General features: G+C 57.3%; 1 protein-coding gene across 1 annotated transcript in view; it reads right to left on the bottom strand.

Moving 5' to 3' along the window:
- Positions 1–20,493, bottom strand: part of MYO15A (myosin XVA) — a 55,830-nt gene extending 35,337 nt beyond the window's left edge. The window contains exons 1-12 of the mRNA XM_059668401.1: positions 15,962–20,493; positions 13,979–14,061; positions 13,306–13,369; positions 12,470–12,579; positions 12,101–12,175; positions 11,792–11,882; positions 3,689–3,694; positions 3,205–3,308; positions 3,007–3,070; positions 2,031–2,144; positions 1,375–1,536; positions 174–287 (exon numbers count right to left, since the gene is read on the bottom strand). Of these exons, the coding sequence (XP_059524384.1) occupies positions 174–287; positions 1,375–1,536; positions 2,031–2,144; positions 3,007–3,070; positions 3,205–3,308; positions 3,689–3,694; positions 11,792–11,882; positions 12,101–12,175; positions 12,470–12,579; positions 13,306–13,369; positions 13,979–14,061; positions 15,962–19,597 (4,623 nt within the window). The 5' untranslated portion in view covers positions 19,598–20,493. The remainder of the gene's footprint in view (positions 1–173; positions 288–1,374; positions 1,537–2,030; positions 2,145–3,006; positions 3,071–3,204; positions 3,309–3,688; positions 3,695–11,791; positions 11,883–12,100; positions 12,176–12,469; positions 12,580–13,305; positions 13,370–13,978; positions 14,062–15,961) is intronic.
- Positions 20,494–23,479: the final 2,986 nt, after the last annotated feature.

The raw sequence follows: 23,479 nt of genomic DNA, 5'->3' as shown, positions 1-23,479 counted from the left end.
CCAATGCTAAGGCCTGGAGACTGGGCGTCCAATGCCTGTGGGGCCTGAGGCTAACCCCTCCAGGCCTGGCTCAGAGGAGGGATGGACAGGGAGGAGAGGGAAGGGGAGAGAGGGCCCACAGAGGGGGCACAAAGCGGCGGAGGCTTGGACAGACCCCCAGGCCCGAGACTCACGGTCACTTTGAAGGTGATGGCCTTCTGGAGCCCCTCAGGGGAGATCTGCAGCAGCTCGGCCACGGCCTGGATCTCCCGGGCGCTCACCACCGAGGCCACCTCCTGTGCGTCTGTCTGTGTAAAACACCCACAGGACTGTATTTTGAGCTAAACAAGTAGATTTTAAAATTCATATAAAAAAACATAAACAAGCTAGAAGAGCCAGGAAAATTCTGAAATAGGAGTGCAGGGGGACCTAGGAGATGGTTAAACGTATTTCAAAGTTACGATAATTAAAACAGGTAACAGACATGTAGCTTGTAAGCAGATTAATGAAGCACAATAGGAGGTCTGGAATTCGGCATAAATACACGTAGGAAGTTAGTATATGACAAATATTTACTTTTCAAGTGATAGAGTTAGTATAATTAAGTAATTGCCTGGGGAAAAAAAAGAAATTGGATGCCTGCCTCATACCTTACTAAGATAAATTCCTGATGGATCAAAATTTAAACGTTAAAAAAACAAACTGTGAAAGCCATAAAGGATCTTGAAAAAAGTATGGGCGAAACTTATAATTTAAGAGAGACAACTCTCTTTAAAAATGATTAAAAAAAAAACCTCTAAAATTTATACAAGAAAAGATGAAATTCCTGAAAATAATTTTAAAAATCTGAAATGCCAAAGCAAACAAACAACAACCACGAAAAACAAAACCAAACACCAAGATTCCTGTAAATAAAGTCAAAATATGTATGATAAACCGGAAGACATATTTACAATTCACATCAAAGACAAAGGCTTATTTCCTTAACATATGTACGTCATACATACATCAATAATAAAAAGACGGTCTGGCCGCTGTGGCTCAGTGGTTGAGCATCGACCTATGAACCCGGAGGTTACTGTTTGATTCCTGATCAGGGCACAGGCCCGGGTTGCAGGCTCGATCCCCCGTAGGGGGCGTGCAGGAGGCAGCTGATCAATGATTCTCATCATTGATGTTTCTATCCCTCTCCCTTCCTCTCTCTAAAGTCAATAAAAATCTATTAAAATAATAATAAAAAGACAAACAACCTCAAAGTGTAGGGGAAAAGAGCGATTGGTGTGTGTTGGTGCCGCCTGAAAGGCAGATATAGACGCGTTCTGTCTCCCCAGAGCACTCCTAGGAAAGACTCCTGTGCCCAAGGGAGCCGGGATGGCGGCTGGGACCTCCTCTCACCTCATACTTCTCAAAGTAGACGTTGCCCAGGTGCAGGATGGAGGCCAGGATGCGGAAGATGCTGTCCTGGTCCTCCCCGCTGAAGCCCAGCACCTCCATGGCAGCGAGGAGCCGGCGGAAGTCATCTGCATCGCTCTTCCCCGAGATCTCACAGTTCCCACCCTAGGCGAGGGCAGGGCCAGGGGTCAGGGATGCTGGGTGGCGCCAGGAGCCCTGACTGTCCCTGCTCTGTCTGCACCTGCAACATGGCACTCAGCACTTTCGTTCCCACGGGCCAGGAGTCTCTGAGCGGGTACTGTGCTAAGTGCTTTGCATACATTTCCTTCCTTTAATCCTCACCACGTCCCTGGCAGTGATACTGTGCTATCCCCATTTTACAGATGAGAACACTGAGGCACTAGAGGGGAAGTATAGTAGCTCCAGGCTACTTATTTCTGTTGTAGTCTCCAGAACAATGAAGAATCATGTAGGCCTCCTCTACCCTAGATTGACCCCTGTCCACGTGCCATGATGAGACACCTCACATCCAGACTTGCCCTCCCAAACCTCCATCATCTTTGCTGGACACCAGGGCACCACGACTTGGCTCTTTCAGCCCTCTGGGGTAATGAGGGGGGACCAGGCCTGGGGAGCCTCGGAGGCCTGCTGGTGCTCACCTGGTTCAGGTAGTAGTAGGTCTCAGCCTCCTGCAGGCTGAAGGCCTGCCGGAGCTGGGCAGGCAGCCCAGCCAGCAGCTCGTAGAAGATGTGGTAGTTCCTCTCGTTTTTGGCCTGCAGAGTGGGTGTGTGAGTGCCGAGAGGGGAGCGCCCACCTAGGCGACCCCCACACACAGACAGGCCCAGGTGTGCCCACCAATATAAATACACACACCCAGGCCTGCAGGTGGGGCCGGGCCGTGCTGAGTGAGCGCCCAGCCTGGCTCTGCCTGGGAGCAGGGAGGGGGTGGTGGTGGGAGGGGCCCTGGCAGCATTCCGTAAGAGAAAGGTGCTGCTCTCGCCTGTGTGCTGGCCACACACACCCACGCATGCCTATGTCCCAGGAGCAGACATAGGCCTCCGACGGCTCATTTAGCCAGGGTGGCTGAGCACCCGCTGGGCGCCTGGCCCTGCTCCAGGCCCTGGGACACAGCGAGGACAAGGCAGACAGAAGTCCCTGGCCTCATGGACCCACCTGCCAGCTGGGAGACAGATACTCTGCAAATCACTGGTTAAAACATAAAACATGTCAGGTGGTGAGGAGCGCTCTGGGAGACAGCGCAGTGCAGGGCCGGGAGCTCACTGTCAAACGGGAGGAGGTGGGGCGGCCACACAGGTGTGGGGAGGGCACTCCGGGAGAAGGAGCAGTCAGTGCAGGGGCCTGGCAGGGTCGGGCCTGGCGTGCTTCAGGGACAGGGAAGGGCCAATGTAGCTGCAGGGCGGGGCGGGGGGGGGGGCGTTCGGTCACATGCTCACACATACACGTGCATTTGTTCATTAATTCACCCTTTACCCAGCCTGGCCAGGTGCCGGGCTCTGAGTATCTACACACACGCGCGCGCACACACACACACACACACACACACACACACACACACACACACACACACCCTGTCCCGCGCCCCAGCACACAAGGGCCGTGGAGGGCCTGGCCCACCTGAAACACAATCCTGGACTTCTCGAGCAGGTACTGGGAGGTTATGGCACCAGAGATCACGCCCCTGTGTGAGGAGCATGCGCAGCTCAAGCCTGGCAGCCAGTGGCAGGACGACGGGCCCGCTGTTGGCTCCGCGGGCTCTGCCAGGACATGGGGTGCACGGCAGGGTCTCTGGGGGCTCCTCCACGTCCCACTCACCCTTCCAGAAAGATCTCCACAAACTTCCCAAAGCGGCTGGAATTGTCATTCCTCACAGTTTTGGCGTTACCGAAGGACTCCAAGAGGGGTGTGGCCTCCAGGATCTAGACCCCAGAAGAGGTGGGTATTATTCTGGCCGCCTAGAGCGAGGAGCATGGTGGGGGCCACCCAGGGATTTCCCAGACACAGACCTCCCCAAACACCCCGTTTGTGAGGGGCGACCAGAGGTGGGCTCCCTAGAGAACCCCGGGGTCTTCCTAGACTCCCTCAATGCTCCCACCTCACGCGGCCCAGACCCTACACACAGACCCCAACTCCGCCCTCCCAGCCTCGGCCTCCCATGAGGCAGCCCTGGCCAGGACAGGTGTGAGACACGGCTTCTGACCAATCCTGCTATCGCACACGCGTGCACACACATGCACACCCCCAGGTGCATGTCACAGAGGCTGGAGCACGTACACACACACCCACACACTCCAAATACCTTTATCTTCAGGAGCAGTCGGTCGGGAGGAGGAGGCGAAAGGAACAAGAACAGAAGGTCACCTGTAGGACTGACCACCACTCCCCCCACAACACCAGGGCCTCCGGCCACAGAGGGGCTGGAAGAACCCTTTGGGCCCCTGTGGCGGCCAGAAGAGCCACCAGGTAAGAGTACAGTCATGAACCCCAGAGCCCCCCAGGGGTCTAGTCTTGGGGACTGCAGTGTAGCTCCAGATGTGGGTGTCTGCTGGGCCTAATGGCCAGAAGGTTCTGGGATGTCCTCTCCCTGTCCCTTCACAGCCATGGGTCACCTGGGTCCCTGGAAGAGTCTCCTCCCTGATCCTGTCTGTGCTCCCTCCAGGGGTTGTTTGAAAACCTGCATAGGTCACCTTCTCCCTCAGGCTCAAAGCCAAGTCCTCACAGTGATCTCCAAGACTCTACACAGCCCAACCTTCGCTGGCCTCATCTCCCCTCCCTTGCTCTGCCCAGCACCTGGCCCTCCTGACTGTGCCCTCAACACTCAGGCACACTCCTGCCGCTGAGCACGGGAATTCTCCCTCTGTAGCTCTTAGCACCGCTGGCAAATTCTCTCATTTCTTTGTATCTTGTCTCCCGCACTAAAATTTCAGCTTCCGTGGGGAAAGTGTGAGTCCCTCCCTCTGGTCACTCCCATAGTTCCGCTTAGTCTAGGAAATATTGTGCCCACTGTACAGAGGAGTAGACTGAGGCCCAGAGAGGAGCAGAGGCCAGCCTGGGGTTGCTCAGTGAGTCAGGGTCCGCCTGAGCTGTGACCTGTGCTACCCCTTAGTCTGGGAGTTCTCTGAGGGCACTTGAGGGTGGGTCAGCTGCTTTTCTGTTCCTAGTGCCCACTGCAGGGCTGGGGCACATGGCCAGCGACCAGGGGCAAGGACAGGTAAATCAGGTGGGTAAACATCTGGCCATGTGGTGCCATCAGTCCAGCCCCCAGGTGGGGTGGTGCCTGTGGTTTGGGGTGCAGAGGGTCCGGCCAATCCCCATCGTGGGGTTTCCATGTCATATTCTCAGCCCTGTGGCCCAGGCCTCCGCCAGTGAACCCTCAGCATGACAGGCTCCAGTAAGAACACACGGCAACACCTGCCCCACAAGAGGGGCCTGAGATCTTTTCTGGCTTGTTGGGAGCTGTGGGTTGAGGCTCATGGCACCATCTTGCTGTCCAATGGGAGACTGGTTGAGGATGACACCCATAACTAAGGGAGGGTGGAGCCAGGACAGGGGACATTGGTTAAGACCTTGGATTCTGCATGCTTGAAGAAATAATAGCAGAAAACTTCCCTAATGTGGTGAAGGAAAAAGTCACACAAGTTCAGGAGGCACAGAGAGTCCCAAGCAAGAAGAACCCAAACAGACACATCATAATTAAAATGCCAAAAATTAAAGACAAAGAGAGAATCATAAAGGCAGCAAGAAAAAAGCAAACTGTTACCTACAAAGAAGCTCTGATAATGCTGACACCTGATTTCTTATCAGAAAGTCTACAGGCCAGAAGGGAATGGAAAGCACGAATCTAAAACCAAGATTACTATATCCAGCAAGGCTATCACTCAAAATAGTGAAATAAAGAGCTCCCCAGACCAAAAAAAAAAAAAAAAAAAAAAGACTAAAGGAGTTCATCACCACTAAGACAGCATTACAAGCAATGCTAAAGGGACTGCTGTAATGAGAAGGAGAGAGAGAAACCTAGGCATACAGAATTAAGATAGCAATAAACTAGCTATCAGTAATAACCCTAAATGTAAGTGGATTAAATGTCCCAATCAAAAAGCATAGGGTAAAAAAGAGACCTATGTAATACTCTTTGTAATTCTTTAAGCAATAAAATAAAATAAAATAAAATAAAATAAAATAAAATTTAAAAAAAGCATAGGGTAGCTGAATGGATCCAAAAACATGACCCAACTGTATGCTGTCTACAAGAGACCCACCTCAGAACAAAAGACACACACAGGATGAGAGTGAAAGGATGGAAAAAATGTTCCATGCAAATAGAAAATTTAAAAAAGCTGGAGTAGCAATCATATCCGATAAAATACTTTAAAATGAAGGCCATCACAAGAGACAACAAAGGTCACTACGTAATACTAAAGGTATTGATCCAACAAGAGGATAGAACCCTAGTAAACATATATGCACCCAATATAGGAGCAACTAAATATATTAAAACAAAACTTCTAGAGGACTTTAACGGAGAGACAGACAACAATACAGTCATAGTAGGGGACTTTAACACCCCTCTTACTTCACTGGATAGATCTTCCAGACAAAAAATTAACAAGGAAACAGTGACTCTAAAGAACACACTGGATCAGATGGATTTAATTGACATTTATAGAACATTTCACCCCAAAGCAGCAGAATATACATTCTTCTCACGTGCACATGGGTCATTCACAAAGATAGTCCACATGTTAGGACACAAAACAAGTCTCTACAAGTTCAAGAAGATTGAAATCATATCAAGCACCTTCTCAGACCACAATGGAATAAAATTAAAAATCAACTACAGTAAAAACATCCAAACACATGGAGGCTAAATAGCATGTTATTAAACAATGAATGGGTTATCAACAAGATCAAGAAAGAAATAAAAGCTTTCTGGAAACAAATGAAAATGAACACACAACAACCCAAAATCTCTGGGACACAGCAAAAGCAGTCCTGAGAGGGAAGTTCATAGCACTACAGGCCCACCTCAACAAAGAAGAAAAATTTACAATAAACTATTTAACCCTACAATTTAAAGGACTAGAACGAGAAAAAGAAAAGCTCAGAGTAAGTAGAGGGAAGGAAATAATAAAGATTAGAGCAGAAATAAATGACAGAGACTAAAAAAGTAATAATAATAAATGAAACCAAGACCAGGTTCTTTGGAAGGATAAACAAAACTGATGAACTGTTAGCCAGACTCATCAAGAAACAGAGAGGACCCAAATAAATAAAATCAGAAAGGAAAGTGGAGAAGTAATGACTGACACCACAGAAATACAAAAGATTGTAAGAAAATACTATGAACAACTCTATGCCAACAAGCTGGACAATGTGGATGAAATGGACAAATTCCTAGAAAAATACAATCTCCCAAAACTGAATCAGGAGGAATCAGAGAACCTGAATACGCAATAACTGATGAAACAGAAGCAGTAATCAAAAAACTCCCAGCATACAAAAACCCGGGTTCAGACAGCTTCACAGGGGAGTTTTACCAAACATTCAAAGAAGAACTAACACCTACACTCCTCAAACTATTTCAGAAAATCCAAGAGGAAGGAACACTTCCAAACTCTTTTTCTGAGGCCAGCATTATCCTAATTCCAAAACCAAATAAAAACACTACAAAGAAAGAGAATTACAAGCCAATATCCCTGATGGACATAGATGCTAAAATCCTCAACAAATATTAGCAAATCACATCCAGCAACATATTAAAAAGATCATACACCATGACCAAGTGGGATTTATTTCAGGGATGCAAGGCTGGTACAATATTCTCAAATCAATTAACGTGATAAATCACATAAACAAATTGAAAGACAAAAATTATATGATCATATCAATAGATGTAGAAAATGCATTTGACAAAATCCAACACCCATTTTTGATTAAAAAAACCTCTTAGCAAAGTGGGAATAGAGGGAGAATATCTCAACATGATAAAAGCAATGTAGCAGGATACAAAATCAACACCCAAAAACCAATGGCTTTTTTATGCACCAATAATGAATTCTCAGAAAGAGAAACTAAACAAACAATACCATTTACCATTGCAACAACAACAATAAAATAAGATACTTAGGAAAAAATTTAACCAAGGAGATAAAAGACTTGTACCAAGAAAACTACAGGACGTTGAAAAAAGAGGTAGAGGAAGATATAAACAAGTGCAAGAATATACCGTGTTCATGGATTGGTAGACTTAACATCATTAAAATTAACATCCATACTACCCAAGGCAACCTGCAGATTCAATGCAATCCCTATTAAAATACCAACAGCATATTCCACAGATCTAGAACAAACACTCCAAAAATTTATATGGAACCAAAAAAGACCTGAATAGCTGCAGTAATCTTGTGACAGAAGAACAAAGTTGGAGGAATCACAATACCAGATATCAAGTTATACTACAAAGCCACTGTAATCAAAACAGGCTGGTACTGGCACAAGAATAGGCATATAGATCAATGGAACAGAACAGAGACCCCAGAAATCGACCCAAGCCATTATGCTCAATTAATATTTGCCAAAGGAGGTAAGAGCATACAATGGAGTCAAGAGAGTCTCTTCAATAAATGGTGTTGGGAAAATTGGGCAGATACATGCAAAAAAAAAAAAAAGGAAACTAGACCAACTTACACCATACACAAGAATAAACTCAAAATGGATGAAAGACTTAAATGTAAGTTGTGGAACCATAAAAATCCTAGAAAAAACCATAGGAAGCAAAATCTCAGACATCTCTCATAGCAATATGTTTATGGATACATCCTAGGGAAAGAAAACTAAGGAGAAAATAAACAAATGGGACTACATCAAAATAAAAATCTTCTGCTCAGCAAAAGAAACCATCAACAAAACAACAAGAAAGCCCACTGCATGGGAGACATATTTGGCAATGATACATCTGATAAAGGGTTAATTTCCAAAATATATAAGGAATTCATGCAACTTAAAGAAGGAAAACAAACAATCCAATTAAAAAATGGCAAAGGACCTAAATAGATACTTCTCCAAAGAGAACATACAGATGGCCAAGAAACATGAAAAAATACTCAAAGTCACTGATCATCAGAGAGATGCAAATTAAAACGATAATGAGGTATCACCTCACACCTGTCAGAATGGCTACTATCAACAAATCAACAAACGACAAGTGCTGGCGAGGATGTGGAGAAAAGGGAACCCTAGTGCACTGCTGGTGGGAATGCAGGCTGGTGCAGCCATTATGGAAAACAGTATGGAGTTCCCTCAAAAAATTAAATATGGAACTGCCATTTGACCCAGTGGTCCCATTTCTAAGTGTATATTATAAGAAACCTGAGACACCAATCAGAAAGAATGTATGCACCCCTGTGTTCATAGCAGCACAATTTACAGTAGCTAAGGTCTGGAAACAGCCCAAGTGCCCATCAGCAGATGAGTGGATAAAAGCTGTGGTACATTTACACCATGGGATACTATGCAGCTGTAAAGAAGAATCTCCTACCCTTTGAGACAGCATGGCGGGACCTGGAGAGTAGCATGCTAAGTGAAATAAGTCAGTCAGAGAAAGACAAGAATCACATGATCTCACTCATATATGGAATCTAAGTAACAAAATAAACTGATGAACGGAGTGGATCCGGAGACAGGGAAGCATGGAACATAGTGCGGAATCTCGGAGGGAAGCCGGGGGGGGGAGGGTGGATGGTGGGAGGTAATCAACCGAAGTCTTTGTAGGCATATATGCATAACCCGTGGACAGGGACCACAGGGTGGTGAAGGTGCGGTGTGGGGGCTGGGAGTGGGCTGGAGGGGGTCAATGGGGGGAAAAGGGGGACATATGTACTACTTTCAACAATAAAGTTTTTTTTTAAAACAAGGCCATCAAAAATTTTGGTTGCCTCCCCCCTCAAAAAAAATTGAGAGATCATAACAATAAAGATTAAAAAACACACAAGCAGAAATAGCTACAAAAAATAAAATAAAATGAAATAAATAATAAAGTAGTTACGTGATGCTTGAAAAAAAAAAGACCCAGGATTCCGCCATGCCTAAAACGGGCCCAGGCCAGCCTGTGCGATGCCACAGGCAGGGGTGAGTAGTGGCTGTGAAGTAAGCCCACAGGTGTCCCGCTCGCAGACTCAAGCCAGCACAGAAAGCCGCAGACCTGCCATGCCCACGCTCAAGCATCCGCCCTGAACCTGCAGGACAGCACTCTGCCAGACCCATCCCAGTCCCTCTGCCCCTCAGTCATCTCCCTCCCGCAGGAGGGCCATCGTGTGCACACTGGTTTGCCTACCTAGCCAGTCCTCCCAGGAGTCTAACCTCAGAGGCTTGGAAAACCGTGCCTAGCACAGAGGGAAGGTCTGCTTAGCCACCAGGAGACTCAGGCTGATGGGGGCGGGGGGGCTGCCAAGGCCAAGGTAGGCAGCAGAGGGGCCCCGCTACCCCGAGGGCTGAGCAGCCTCTGCCCGATGCCCCCAAGATCACCTGCTGAGATTGCCATTGGCTGCGTCACTGTGGCCACTTAGAAACCTTCATGGGCCCAGGGCAGGGAGTCTGAGAGTCAGGTTCGGAGCTGGTGGGCCTTTGCCCAGAGCTCCAGGCTCATGGTGCACCACCACCTCCCCTGCCGTCTGTGTGGATGCCCAGCAGACACCTCACAACACCATTGCCCTCTGTCTGCAGCCCTGCTCAGCAGCTGGTGGCAGCCCTGTGCTGCCTGTGGCTCCGGCCAAATGCCTGGGGTGGCCCTTAGGCTGCGCCCTCTATTACAGCCTTGTCTGTGGCCTGTACTGTCCCTTAGTCTGGGAGTCAGGAAGTCACCGGCTGGCCTCTGAACTGCCCTGGGGTCTACTTCCTTGGCCTGAGCCACCGGCCTCCCTCAGCTGGGCTCCATGCTGCCACGCTGTGTCCTGAGCCACCGGCCTCCCTCAGCTGGGCTCCATGCTGCCACGCTGTGTCCTGAGCACACCGGCCTCCCTCAGCTGGGCTCCATGCTGCCACGCTGTCCTGAGCCACCGCCCTCCCTCAGCTGGGCTCCATGCTGCCACGCTGTGTCCTGAGCACACCGGCCTCCCTCAGCTGGGCTCCATGCTGCCACGCTGTCCTGAGCCACCGGCCTCCCTCAGCTGGGCTCCATGCTGCCACGCTGTGTCCTGAGCACACCGGCCTCCCTCAGCTGGGCTCCATGCTGCCACGCTGTCCTGAGCCACCGCCCTCCCTCAGCTGGGCTCCATGCTGCCACGCTGTGTCCTGAGCCACCGGCCTCCCTCAGCTGGGCTCCATGCTGCCACGCTGTCCTGAGCCACCGCCCTCCCTCAGCTGGGCTCCATGCTGCCACGCTGTGTCCTGAGCACACCGGCCTCCCTCAGCTGGGCTCCATGCTGCCACGCTGTCCTGAGCCACCGCCCTCCCTCAGCTGGGCTCCATGCTGCCACGCTGTGTCCTGAGCCACCGGCCTCCCTCAGCTGGGCTCCATGCTGCCACGCTGTCCTGAGCCACCGCCCTCCCTCAGCTGGGCTCCATGCTGCCACGCTGTGTCCTGAGCCACCGGCCTCCCTCAGCTGGGCTCCATGCTGCCACGCTGTGTCCTGAGCCACCGCCCTCCCTCAGCTGGGCTCCATGCTGCCATGCTGTCCTGAGCACACCAGACCTGCGTGCCCCAGGGCCTTTGCACTTGCTTCTCTGCCTGCCTGCTCCTCCCCTCAGGGCCCTCAGGGCCCACTCCCTCCTCTCACTAGGGCCTGCCCTGATTACCACACTCCGAATTATAACCCCCCCCCCCCCCCCGCAGTCCCAGCCTCCTCCCTGCTTCTTTCTCCACGCTTATCACCTGTGTATTATTTTTCTGTCTCCTCCACTGGAATGACATTCCCACGAGGTGGGAACATGAGTCAGTCTGTGCTGCTGCTGCTGCCTCCCCAGACCTCGCTCAGGCCCCGCACACAGTAGGTCCTCAGGAGCCTCCCACATCCTCCGGTTTGAGGACTTGCACTCTGAGCAGACCGCCAACCCTGCAGGCCTCCTCAGCGCCCCCACACCTACTGGCCCCGCCCCCACGGCCGCCCCACACTCAGGCCTCTCCTGCCTCTTCACTACTGACCAGGAGCCACAGCAGGAAGGTGAGGCCAGGCAGGGGGAGGAGGGTGACTCCCCTTGCCCACATGGCCTCTACCCTAGCCAGGCCCAGGAGGGCTCCCCCACAGGTGCTCCCTGGGAGGGGAGAGAGAGCCCCAAGTCCTAAGAGAACTCTGGGTGCGACCCTGGGCTCAGCCTCCCCAACCTCCAAGTGGAGCCAAGAAATCTCATCTTTTGGGGAGCACAAGGGGTGCTTAGCTGAGGACCCTAGGAAGACAGGCGGACTTACCTGCTGCATGATGCCCCGTTTTTGGTTTATGGAGGCCAGGTAGCGGAGGATCAGCTTCGTGGCCTCAGTTTTTCCGGAGCCGCTCTCGCCACTGACCAGGTAAAGGGGCAGAGTGAGCTGCAGCCGGCTCCCCGCCTCTCCCGGCTCCCATGCCACCGCCATGACACAAGAGGACATGGGCGGGCTGGCTGCCCAGAGGAGCCGAGTGACCCCTCCCCCGGCCCCACAGCAGCCCCCATATGTCCCCTCCACACATGCACAAAGACCCTCAGCCTGGCCTGCTGCTCACCTGGTAATGATGCTGCTCACCTGATAATTATGCACTGGTTCTGTTTGGCATCGAGCATTTTGGCGAAGGCGAGATTTGCAATTGCAAAGAGATGCCTGGAGAGACAGGGGGAAGGGGTGCTTCCAAACCTCCCAGAGGGCAGGTGGGGCCGCATCTCTGTCCAGCCAAGCCTGCTCCACCCCCCATCCTTGAGGAAATATCCGCCCCCTGACCCCACCCCCGAGGGCTGAGCCACAGCGGCCTCCAGCCCAGCAGGGCTATGGCCAGGCTCGGGGGGAAATAGCGTGGGCTAAGCTGCCGACTGCCGTCAGCCCTGACCGCGGCTGAGGGGCAGCCCGACTCACCAAGCTCAGAGAGAGACCCGGGAGCCCAGGCCAGGATGTACTCACGGGGGGTTCTCTCCCAGGGCCCGCCCACTGTACTGGTGCACCTGCTCCAGCCCGTAGATTCCGAACATCCGGTAGGGGTTCACCGACACCAGGATGCTGCCGATGTAGGTCTGCTGTGCAGACAGCGGCCTCAGTGCCCGTGGTTCCTCGCAGCCCTGTGTCCCTCCCGGCCCCTGGAAGCCTGGATCCGTGCCCATGGGGACAGATGTCTGGCTGCCTGACCTCAGAGTTCAAAGCTTGGGCCCTCTAAGAGCTTGATGGGTCCTCCGCTCTGGCAGTGGGATTCCCAGCACTGTCCCAGGCTGAGGCTGGGAGGGGCCGAGCACAAAGGCCCAGGCATGGTTCTGCAAGGAGGCTGTTAGCTGCGGCCTACCTCCTGGCGCTGCGCCTGGCCCTAAGGCCCAACCTCCACCGCCTGGAGAGGCAGGGGCTGGGAGTGCAGGGCGCTCTGAGGTATCCAGCCTCCTGGTGACCCCGCTGCCTGCGCTGTGGTCTGGGGCTCCGTTCGGCCACTCTGCTCCCATCTTCCCCTTGGCAGCCCCTCCTGGGACCCGGGCCTTGGACTCCAGGACTCTGGGAGCCTTGTCGTCGGGCTTCCTGTCTCCAGGTCGCTGCCCCTGGCACCCACCACTCTAAGATCTACGCGTAGGACCTTGGAGGTCAGGGCCCCAGGCTCTAGTCGGTTTTGCTCAAATAGCAGACACCTCAGAGGTGAAGCCAGCGGCCACTAGTCTGGGGCCCAGCAGGAGACACCTATACCACCCACCAGGCCCCAGGAGACAAGGAATCAGCTGCCGGCCAGACCCGAGCCAGGGCGGAGCCACCCCACAACTCACGTAAATGAGGTTCCGTTCAAATCTGGTCTTGAGGTTGGACAGCACAGTGGTCTCCTGGAGGTCTCTGGGAAAGCAGGAAGAAGGGCAGTCAGGGCCCACTGTCCGCCAGTGCAGGGCCTTGGCCAGAAAGTCTCATCTCTGACACTAACCAACCATGAAGCCTTGGGGAGTTACTTAACCTCTGTGCCTCGGTTTCTTCATCTGTCCAATGGGTATGATTACTAGCCCTGGCCCTACCTCACTCACTGGGTTGGCGACGCTCTTAGGCAGCAGATCTGAGGGCTGAGTCATCATAATTGGATAATGATACGGACCAGCACAGCCCTTACGCTTTGGGCACCTCCAATGTGCCAGCACACTCATAACCATAGCCATCCCACCCCCACCCCCGTCTTATAGATGAGAAACTGAGGCACAGAGCGGTGAAGTGATTCGCCCACGGTCCTGTAGCTGCTAAGTGGTGGGGCTGGGATTGAGCCCCGGCCCATCTGATGGCAGAGCTGTGCTGGCATCTGGTTTTTGTGACACTGTATGGCCCTCACTTTGCAGATGAGAAAACAGGCTCTGAACACGTTCCAGGAGATGAGAGGCACCCCTGGTAAGAGGGGGTGCTCCAGCTGGGAGTGTGGCGACCCCCCGAGGCCCCCTCACTGACTGCCATCCAACCACTCACTCGAGCTGCGTCATGTCCTCCACACCGTCCTCCCGGTGCTGCTCCAGGAACCGCGTGGACGGCAGGTTGCGGATGGAGTGCATCTATGAGAGAGAGTCCTCTGGTCACCGGTGGGAGGGGCCCATGCGTGCCCCCTGGTGTGGACACAACTGGGACCTGCTCCTGTTGTGAAGGAGGAGCCCTAAGTACAGCCAGCTGGGTCCTGGGGGCCTCCTTGTCTTGGAATGCCAGGGGCTGTGGAGCCCGTCAGGGACACACGGCTGCCCTCTGCCCGTGTGGTCCCGTGTAGCCCCAAGTCCTGCCCGTGGGCACTGCTCCCACTGCCTTGCCGGGAGCTCTCCCAATGCGGACACCCCTTTCAGGTTGGACCCCAAGTGACAACTTGAACATCTGTATCTTGGTGCATGGGGCCTCCAGGAAGACCAAGACTCCACGGGCACCAGTCTGCAGAGACGGGACCACTGCTGCCCCTGCACATGCCAGTGCCCAGGCTGGGCAAACACGAAGACCCACACGCACAGACCTACACGCAAGGCATTTACAGGTCACACAACTCCCATGAACACCTGGGTCTTGCAAGATGCCTACTGACATGTATGAAGGCCTGTGTTGCCTGGCTGAAGCACATGCTCTCAATGTCCACATTCCCATGTGCATGGACACCTGGGCTGTCGCCACACCTGGGGTCTGGAGACAAAAGTCCCGATGCCACCTTTGGGCTGCAGGTCTCCACTGTGCCTGACTATGTGCATACGCGGGACCCCACGGATACCACAGCTGCTTAGACCTTGGTGCACGCGCGTGCGCACGCACACACACACACGCTTTCCTTGTTTGGCTGTGGTACACCCAGGCACACATGCATGCATGTGACCCACATGACTGAGAGCACACATGTGCGCCTTGTCTTTCCAGCCTCTCAGGCCTGGCCCACACCCCTCCCTAAGCAGGCGAGGAAAGGGGACACCAGAAAGGGGACGCTCTGTGCTAAGTAGGCCACAGGGAGTATCACCCTGGGCCCTGGCCTCCCGCCCACCAGCCTGCCCACGTGTGCCAGTGGCCGCAAACCCTGAATAATTCAGCCACTCACGTATTCGAGGGTGAGGAGGGCCCAGGCATCCTTGCCCCTCACCCCAGGGCGCCCTGTGGCCCGCTCCCGCAACGCTGTGGCCCATACGGCTCTGGGCACCCGCCGCCGGGGCCACGGTCCCCCCAGCAGCCAGGCCGCCCCGGTTGCCATGGCTGGGCTCGCTGGCTGCCCGCTCCACGGGCACCGGTCTGCATAGGTTGAAAACCGCCTGCTGCCCCTACGTGTCCCGCCCGCCCCAGGCGTCCCGGGGGAGGCTCCGGTGACCACTCCCCCTTCGCTGACGGGCCACTGGGCTCACATTCCAGCATGAGCATGGCAGCCAGGCCTGGGCTTGGCACCCCTCAGAAAACTGCCTGCCCCTCACCCTACCGGGGGCCAGACTGGAGAGGCACACTGGCTCTGCCAGCCCTGACCCCCTGTGCGACCCCCTGTGCAGTGAAGGGGCTGGCAGTTTGGTTCCTGAGCCCTCACCTCAGATAGTCTAGAATCCCGCAGCCCAGAAACTGCCCTTATGCAGGAACCCCAGAGAGAGCGAGGACTCCAATTGGAGGGAGGGTCGGGCGGAAGCGAGAGGAACAGTATAAATGGGAATGTGGGTGGGTCAGGTGGGCAGACAAGTCCTGCAGCTTTGTCCTCAGCCCAGATCTCTGGGGCAGCTGGGGGTGGCGAGGACAAGATCCCTTCCCCACAGGGACTTGGAAGGAGCTTCCGGTGCCTCTGCCCGGTGCCTGTCTGCGCTGGGCACCCCTTGTTCGGGGCTCCAGAGGCTTGGGAAGCCCGGGGCTGTTCTCCCCCAAGTTACAGATGGGTCCTGAGGCCGAGGCAGCCGCTCACAACGGCCCCGTTCCCCAGGACAGAATCCCCAAGCCTCCCTCTGACCTGTGCCCCCATACCTTGTTCCACCAGCTTTTGGGGCCAACCTCTTCCCAGGGGCCCCCGTGGGGCAGAAAGGCAGCTTCGGGGCCCAGGCAGCAGGAAGCGGGGCAGGCAGGTGCTTGTGGCCAGGGCCGGTGGGTCCCCGCTGGCAGCCAGAGAGAGGCCCAGAGCAGACTCCAGGCCCTGGGCTTGAGGCTGGATTCTGGGTCCTGGGTCAGCTGGGTGGGGGGCTGCAGGGTGGCAGGACCAGCGTGCTGGGGAGAGCTTGATTTCTGTACCCGAGGCAGGACTACAGCAAGACGCCCAGGGCCTGCCTGGTGCCGCTCACCTGCCCTGGGCAGGGGCCCTGGGGCACCAGTGGGCTTCAAGGGGGCCGGGGCACTGGGCAGTGTTCCCCAGCGGCGCCATGGTGGCCAGGTGGCCCTCATCCTATCGCGTGCGGCCAGAGGGTGGGAGAGGCTGAGCCTTAGCACCTTCTGCTCTGGGGGAGAGCTCTGGGGGGGCTCTGGGCTTGGGGGCTCAGGCTCTGCTGGTGGCCGGGGGTTCCCGGGGGAGGCCTCTTCTTTGGGCTTCTCAGGCCTGGGGCTGGCCGATTTGGTGAGCTCTCCAGGCCCCGGGTCGTGGTGTCTCCCCAGGAAGACGCCAGTCCCGGCAGGGTCTGCGTCCTCCAGCGGGGAGTCCCGGGATGGCCCGGCGCCCAGGTGCTGGAGAAAGGGGTTCTCGGGTATAGGCGGTGGCCTGGAGAAGCCCCTGCGGCTGCCTGCCCGGCCTGGCCAAGGCGAGGATGGGCGCTGGGGCGGAGGCATGTCCACGTCCCAGCTGGGGACCAGAGGGGGCACTGTCCAGGGGACTTCTGAGTCCTCGGATTCCTGCCGGCTCTCCTGGAGCTCCGCGGCGGCCGCAGCCGCAGCCACTGCCGCCGGCCACGAGCGCGGGCCCAGGGACCTCCGGAAGGGCGGGCGCACCCTGGGCTTCACGGCCCGGGTGGGCGGCTCGCTGAGGCGGCGCCACGTGTGCGGGAAGCGCGAAGGCAGGTTGAGCGAGCCACGCCGGCTGGGGCCCAGCAGAGGAGAGGGAAAGGGCGACGGCGGGGGGCCCAGCCGCCGGGAGACGCGGTGCGGAGACAGGGGCTCCCGCAGCGATCGGGGGCGGCGGGGCAGGGGCGAGAAGGTGGGCTGGAAGGGGCCGGCCCGCATGGAGGGCTGGGGGGACGCAGGCCCCAAGGGGGAGCGGTAGCCCAGGCCGGGCAGGCTCCGGAGCGACGGCTGCGGAGAGGGCAGCGGGGGCCAGGCCTGCCTCCGAGACGCCGGGGGAGAGGTCCCGGGGAAGCTGAAGGTGGCCCCTCGCCGGCGGGAGCCCCGGAACGAGGGCCGGGGTCCAGGGAAGGCCAGCAGGTCGAGGGGCACCTCGGGGCTCACGGGAGGGGGCTCCGCGAAGGCCCACCAGGCGGCCTGCGGGGGGAGCGGCACGTGCGCCGGCGCGGCCCAGGGCGGCGGGTGGCGGCGGAGCGAGCCGTAGGGCGAGGCGGGCCGGGGCCGGCCCGAGAGCGCGGGGGACAAGGGCGCGGGCGGCGCGGGCGCGGGGCTGGGGGCGCGGGGCGCGGGCGGGGCGAGCAGCGCGCTCCAGTGGGCGGGCGCGGGCGCGGGCGCGGGCGGGGCGCGGGGCGGGGCGCTGGGGGGGCGCGCGCGGGCCTGCGTCCGGCGCAGCATGATGGGCGTGTTGGGCCGGTCGGGGTCCATGCCCGCCAGCTTGTAGCCGAAGCGCTTGTAGGCCGCCTCCCGGACGGCCGGGCCGCCGCGCCGGGCCTTCTGGCTGCCGCCGAGCCGCGGGACCGGCTTCTTCTCCGACAGCGTCTTCTTGAGGAAGCGCGCCAGCGAGGTGGCCGGGCGCGGGGGCCCGAGCTCGGGGCCGTAGCCCAGGCCGCGGTGGGCACGGTGGGCGCCGAAGGCCGACAGGGCCCGCTGCAGGTTGCGTTGGCGCGGCGTGAGGAAGCCCCAGAAGGGGTGGGCGTAGGGCCCGGTGCGCACCGGGGGCACCTCTTCCTCGTCCTCCTCCTCCTCCTCCTCCCCCAAGGGTAGGGGGATGTCCAAGGAGGGGGGCAGGGGCACCTCCAGCTTCTCCTTCCCGAACAGCTTCACCTGGGGCCGCGGGAAGAGGCGGAACCTGCGGATGAGGGAGAGCTTGGACCTGGCGGGCTTGTCCATGCCTTGCTGTTCGAAGAAGCTGGCGCTGGGCAGGCGGAAGGAGGTTCCCTGCCGCTCCCCGGCCGCCTCCTCCGGCTCCTCCAGCTCCGCGATGTCATCCATGGGGTGGGCGTAGGGGTTGTGGGGTGACATGATGGGTGGTGGCACCCACGGGTATGCAAAGGCCGGCTCCTCCGGATACAGATAGGGCACTTCGGGGGCGTATATGGCCTGGTCCCCGCCACCATAGATGCCTTCGGCGTAGGGGAGGCCATAGGGGGCCTCATAGGGCACCCCGTAGGGCTCCCAGGAGGGGGCATCGTATGGGAGGTCGTAGGGCAGGTATGGCGCGTCGTAAGGTGCAAAGGGGTCCAGGTAGTGGCCCTGCGGGAACGGCTCGCTGTCGTAGTAGCTGTAGGGAGACGCGTACCCCCCTGGGGGCGCGTAGGGGGGCTCGTGGTCCTCGTAGCCGTAACTGTAGCCGTAGGCAGACGTGGGGTAGTAGGGGCCCCCGTAGTAGTCCAGGGGGTAGGGGTCGTAGGGGTCCTCGGGCGGGTACCCGGGCGCGTGGTCTCCATACGGCGGCCAGGCGGGGCTGTAGGGGCCGTAGGCGCTGTAGGGGCTGTAGGCGCCGTAGGGGTCGTAGGGGGCGTAGGCGCCGAAGGGGGCGTAGGGGGGGCTGTAGGGGGGGCCGTAGGGGGCCAGGCCCGGGTCCTGCTCCTCGTACTGGGAGAGCGACCGCTGGTCGTAGTAGGCGTCGCCCTCGCGGTGGTAGTCGTAGTACTCGCCCAGGTCCTGGAAGCCCTCCAGCCCGTACAGCGACCTGCGGGAGCCCGCGTGCCGGAACGGGGCCTCGTCCTCGAAGGGCAGGAAGCCCACGGGGTCCCCCGACGCGTAGATGCTGCGGCTGCGCGGGAACCTCCGCAGGCGGCCCCCCGGCCGCAGGATCTCGGCGCCCGAGGGGAAGGGCAGCTTGCGGGAGCCCACGTGGGAGCCCGAGCGGCTCAGCCAGGCGTCCACCGCGGCCTGCTCGCTGCCCGACTCCTCGGCCTTCTTGATGAGGAACCGCTTGGTGAGCCAGTTGATGGCCGTGGAGGCCTTGCTGAGCGACTGCGCCCGGGGCCGGAGGCGGCCGTAGCCCCGGCGGCCGGGGAAGCGGATGACCATGAAGGACGGCTTCTTGCCCCGCATGGCGCGCTTCTTCTTGCCCATGCGCATCTGCGTCATGAGCTTGGACGTGGACTGCAGCACCGTGCGCGCCTTCCTCTTGCGCTTGGTCTTCTGCGGGCCGGTGTGCAGGCCCCAGAAGAAGGCGGACGCGCTGCGGAACTGGCCCTTCTTGGAGATCTTGGGCGTGCGGTCCCGGAAGCCCATGAACAGCCGGGAGGTCCCCTTCAGGCTGCGTTTGGGCTTCTCCGGCTCCTGCCCCTTCTTCTTCTTCTTCTTGGCTTTCTTCTCCTCGTCGGCCATGGTGGCGGCCTGCTCCCCACCAGCCGCGGCCGGTGTCCACGTTCAGGGGCTTGGAGACGGGGTCCTGCTGGGCCTCCCGCCGCGGCTGCAGAGCGGCCTGGGCGCTGCACCTCGGACTGGCCTGGTGGCCTGGGAGGGACAGTTCCCAGGAGGCGGATCCATAATTCATCTCCTTGAGCCTCCGCCTTGGGTTTCACCCTCGAGCGGTGGTGGAAAGTGCGTGGGTGTTGTTTACCCGGAGCCGGGAGGCCTGCGCTGGGGGAGGCTGTCTTGGCCTGAAGGCGCGATGAAGACCCCCTGCTGACACGGCCACCCCCTCCGGGGCCTCCGCTGGCTCAGCCCCCCGAAGGGAGCGCCTGGGTGACCCAGCCCCAGAGAGGGGCAGCGCGCCCTAACTACCAGCACGTGAGGAGTCGGTGGGGGCCGAGCTGCATCTCCTGAGCCAGAGTGGGGTGCTCAGACCCACCCAGTTGCTTGGAGAGGAGCCTTGGACCCTCCATGTCCTGGGAAGGGGAGGAGGGGAGGCGGCGCAGGTGCCCAGGGCTTTGGTCCGCGTAACTGGAGCTGGCTGGCTCTGGGAGCATGAATAATGCACTGGGGAGAGCGAGGCTGTGGGCTCGGAAGGCAGGACAAGGTGGGCATCTCCGTGGGACTCCCGCAGAGCCTTTGAGGCACATGTCAGGGGGCTGAGGGAGCAGAAACGGTGGGTCAGGCCTGGCTCTGGCCCAGCTCTGTCGTTGACTGGCTGTGTGGCTCTGGAAAGCCCTTCACCCTCGCTGGGCCTCACTTTCTTCATCCATAGGATGGGAGTAATAAGCTGTGCCCTGTGGCCTTCACGAGGAGGAAGCAAGACCTGATGGAGCTGCTGGGTAGGGTCATGCCAGGGGCTGCTGGCACCGGCTGCAGGCAACCCCAGGGAGCAGTAGGGAGGTTGATAGAAACTAGAGCAATCAGGTGGCTTCCAGGGTGGGCCTCCTGCAGTGGGAGGTTTTGAGGGGCATCCACTCCCGAATCATCTCCTCCTCTGCTGCCCATTCTGCCTAGCTCTGGGCTGTGGGTGCTTCCCACTGGAGGGAAAACAGAGGGTGGGGGGGTCATTCTGTCTGAGCCCAGAGATGCCAGCAGCCACCCTGCCCTTCCTGGAGCCGGCTTTCAAATTGAGCCTAGGCCACTACTACCTCGTGCGTTTCTCGCAATAGGCCCCTGGGTGGGAAACTATCATCTCCATTCTCCAGATAAGGAAATGGTCTCTGACAGGTCATGTGACTTGTTCAAGGTCAGCCAGCTGGGGAGGGTAGAACTGGTCTTGGACCCAGGTCTTGGGTGGTTCCAAAGCCACCTTCCTTGCTAGGCTCTTGGGTCCTTGGCCATCATGGGGGAGGGGAGCTGAGCTCCTCAGTTAGCCCTACCCTGACCCTCAGGCCCTGAGCCAGCACACATTTGCCTGGTCACTCATTCATTGACTCATTCAGAAGTATTTGTTGAAAGCCTGCTACACACCAGGCTCTATCTTACTGGGCTTACAGCTAAGAACAAGACATAAAAACCCAACCCTTGTGGGGTCAGTGTGGATGGGGGTAATCACAAACAAGGAAAATGAGCAAGAGATGTGATTGGTTAAGTGGTGATAAGTGCTGGGATTGAAATGAAGCAGGGGAGGGCCAGGAAGCAGGTGTGTGCGACAGCGAATAGGCTGGGGACCACTCGCTGGGAGGTGACCCTGGAGTTAAGAGCTGCAGGAGGGGAGGGAGGGAGGGGGCGGGGGAAGTGGATGGTCCTGAGGTGATGGAAGAACGGTGAGGCCAGGGGACTGGAGTGCAGTCAGGGGGAAGGGGGAAGGTGAAGTAGAAGCTGGGGCAGATGTACAGGGCTTTGTGGGCCCCAGCAAGGACTTGGCCTGACTGCGAGTGAGGCTGGAGCCATGACGTTGTGGAGAGAAGGGATGCGATTGGACCTCAATCTTCACAGGATCCTTCTGGGCTGCCATGGGCCTGGACCGGGCTGGGGCAGTGGAGGTGGAGGGAAGTGCTAGCATATATGCAGGCAGAGCCCACAGGATTTACTGGGGACTCATAGGTGCCCCCGAGGTCTCCGTAATCAACAAAGGGGAAGACGGAGAGGCCATAGCTAATAGGAGGAGAGACCCACGTCAGCTTTGGATGCTTGGTTTCAGATGTCTGTTAGGCACTGCCGGGGTGAGGGAGGGGTGGAGTACAGAAATCAAGGCTGATGACACCAATAGAGAGTCAGTGGCACCTCGCTGGTGGGGAAGCCGCAGTCAGGAGGATGACACGGCGAACAGGTGCAGGTGGAGCCCAGGCCGAGGAATGAGCCCTGAGCCCGCACTGTTGTTCAGCCTCATCGAGGACTTGTTTTCCCCTTGATTTTTAAGGAGAGTGGACGGGAGGGCGAGAGACCGAGAGAGAACATGGATGTGAGAGACACATCAATTGGTTGCCTCCCGCGTGCGCCCTGGCCAGGGCTGGGGATGGAGCCTGCAATTGAGGTATGTGCCCTTGACCGGAATTGAACGCGAGGCCCCTCCCTCCTCCTGCAGCTCTTAACTCCAGGGCCACTTCACTATCCACTGATCCAAACTGGCCAGGGCTGCACTGTGTGGCTCAAAGAGATGAATGGCTGAAGAAGAGGGCAGGGCAGCTGCCGCAAAGGGGCACATGGGTCAGGTTAGCTGAGGACAGAGAGCTGACCACTGGAAGCAGCTATGTAAGTGACAAGGGCGGAATGAGGGGATAGCCTGACAGGAGAGGGCTGCAGGGAGGAAGGACTGCAGTGGTCACAGGGCATGTGTGCGCCTGTGAACAGCCAGCATCACTGTGTCATGCACACTCTGTGGTGAGTCACGTGCTATGGGGAGTATCCTATCTAATAATAGACAAACATGGTAATTGACCATACCTCTGCTACGTTCCCCATCGGCTAATCAGCAGGATATGCAAATTAACTACCAACAAAGATGCCAGCTGGCAGCCATGCAGCTGAAGCGAACATGAGGCTTGCTTGCTCCAGTGATGGAGGAAGTCAAGGTTCCCCGCCTGCCGTGGCCCAGCTCTAAGCTCCAGAAGCAACAATGTTTCAATTATAGAAACTAAACAAACCCAGATACCTGCTTTCAGCCAGCCGCAGCCTCAGAGCTGGAGCCGGCTCTCAGCTCCAGTGACAGCTATAGAAGGTAAATAAATCCCAGAATTTAAAAAAAGAGGCTGGGATCTTCAGTTGCCCGCCAGCCTGAAAACGGTCCTCAGCCCCTCACCCAGACTGGCCAGGCACCCCAGTGGGGACCCCCACCCTGAAGGGGGTGTGACCAGCTGCAAACAGCCATCAGCCCATCATCCAGGCTGGCCAGGCACCCAAGTGGGACCCCCCACCCTGATCTGAATCACCCTTCAGGGCAAACCAGCTGGCCCCCACCTGTGCACCAGGCCTCTATCCTATATAGTAAAAGGGTAATATGCAAACTGACCCTAACAGCAGAAAGACTGGGAATGACTGGTCACTATGACACACACTGACCACCAGGGGGCAGACTTTCAATGCAGGAGCTGCCCTCTGGTAGTCAGGGCGCTCTCACATGGAGGAGCTCTGCTCAGCCACAAGCCAGGCTGATGGCTGCCAGTACAGCAGTGGTGGTGGGAGCCTCTCCTGCCTCCTCAGCAGCGCTAAGGATGTCCGACTGCAGCTTAGGTCTGCTCCCCACTGGCAAATGGAATCCCCCGAGGGCTGCTGGGCTGCCAGGGGGATGTCTGATTGCCATCTTTGGCCCAATCCCCCGGGGAGCAGGCCTAAGCCAGCAAGTGGTCACCCCAAGGGGTCCCAGACTGCGAGAGGGCACAGGCCAGGCTGAGGGACCCCCTACCCTCGAGT

Source organism: Myotis daubentonii, chromosome 16 (assembly GCF_963259705.1).
Source record: "Myotis daubentonii chromosome 16, mMyoDau2.1, whole genome shotgun sequence".
In the NCBI taxonomy this organism is placed as follows: Eukaryota; Metazoa; Chordata; class Mammalia; order Chiroptera; family Vespertilionidae; genus Myotis; species Myotis daubentonii.
Note: the sequence above shows the minus strand (reverse complement) of the source record. Positions and strands in the feature narration are given on the sequence as shown.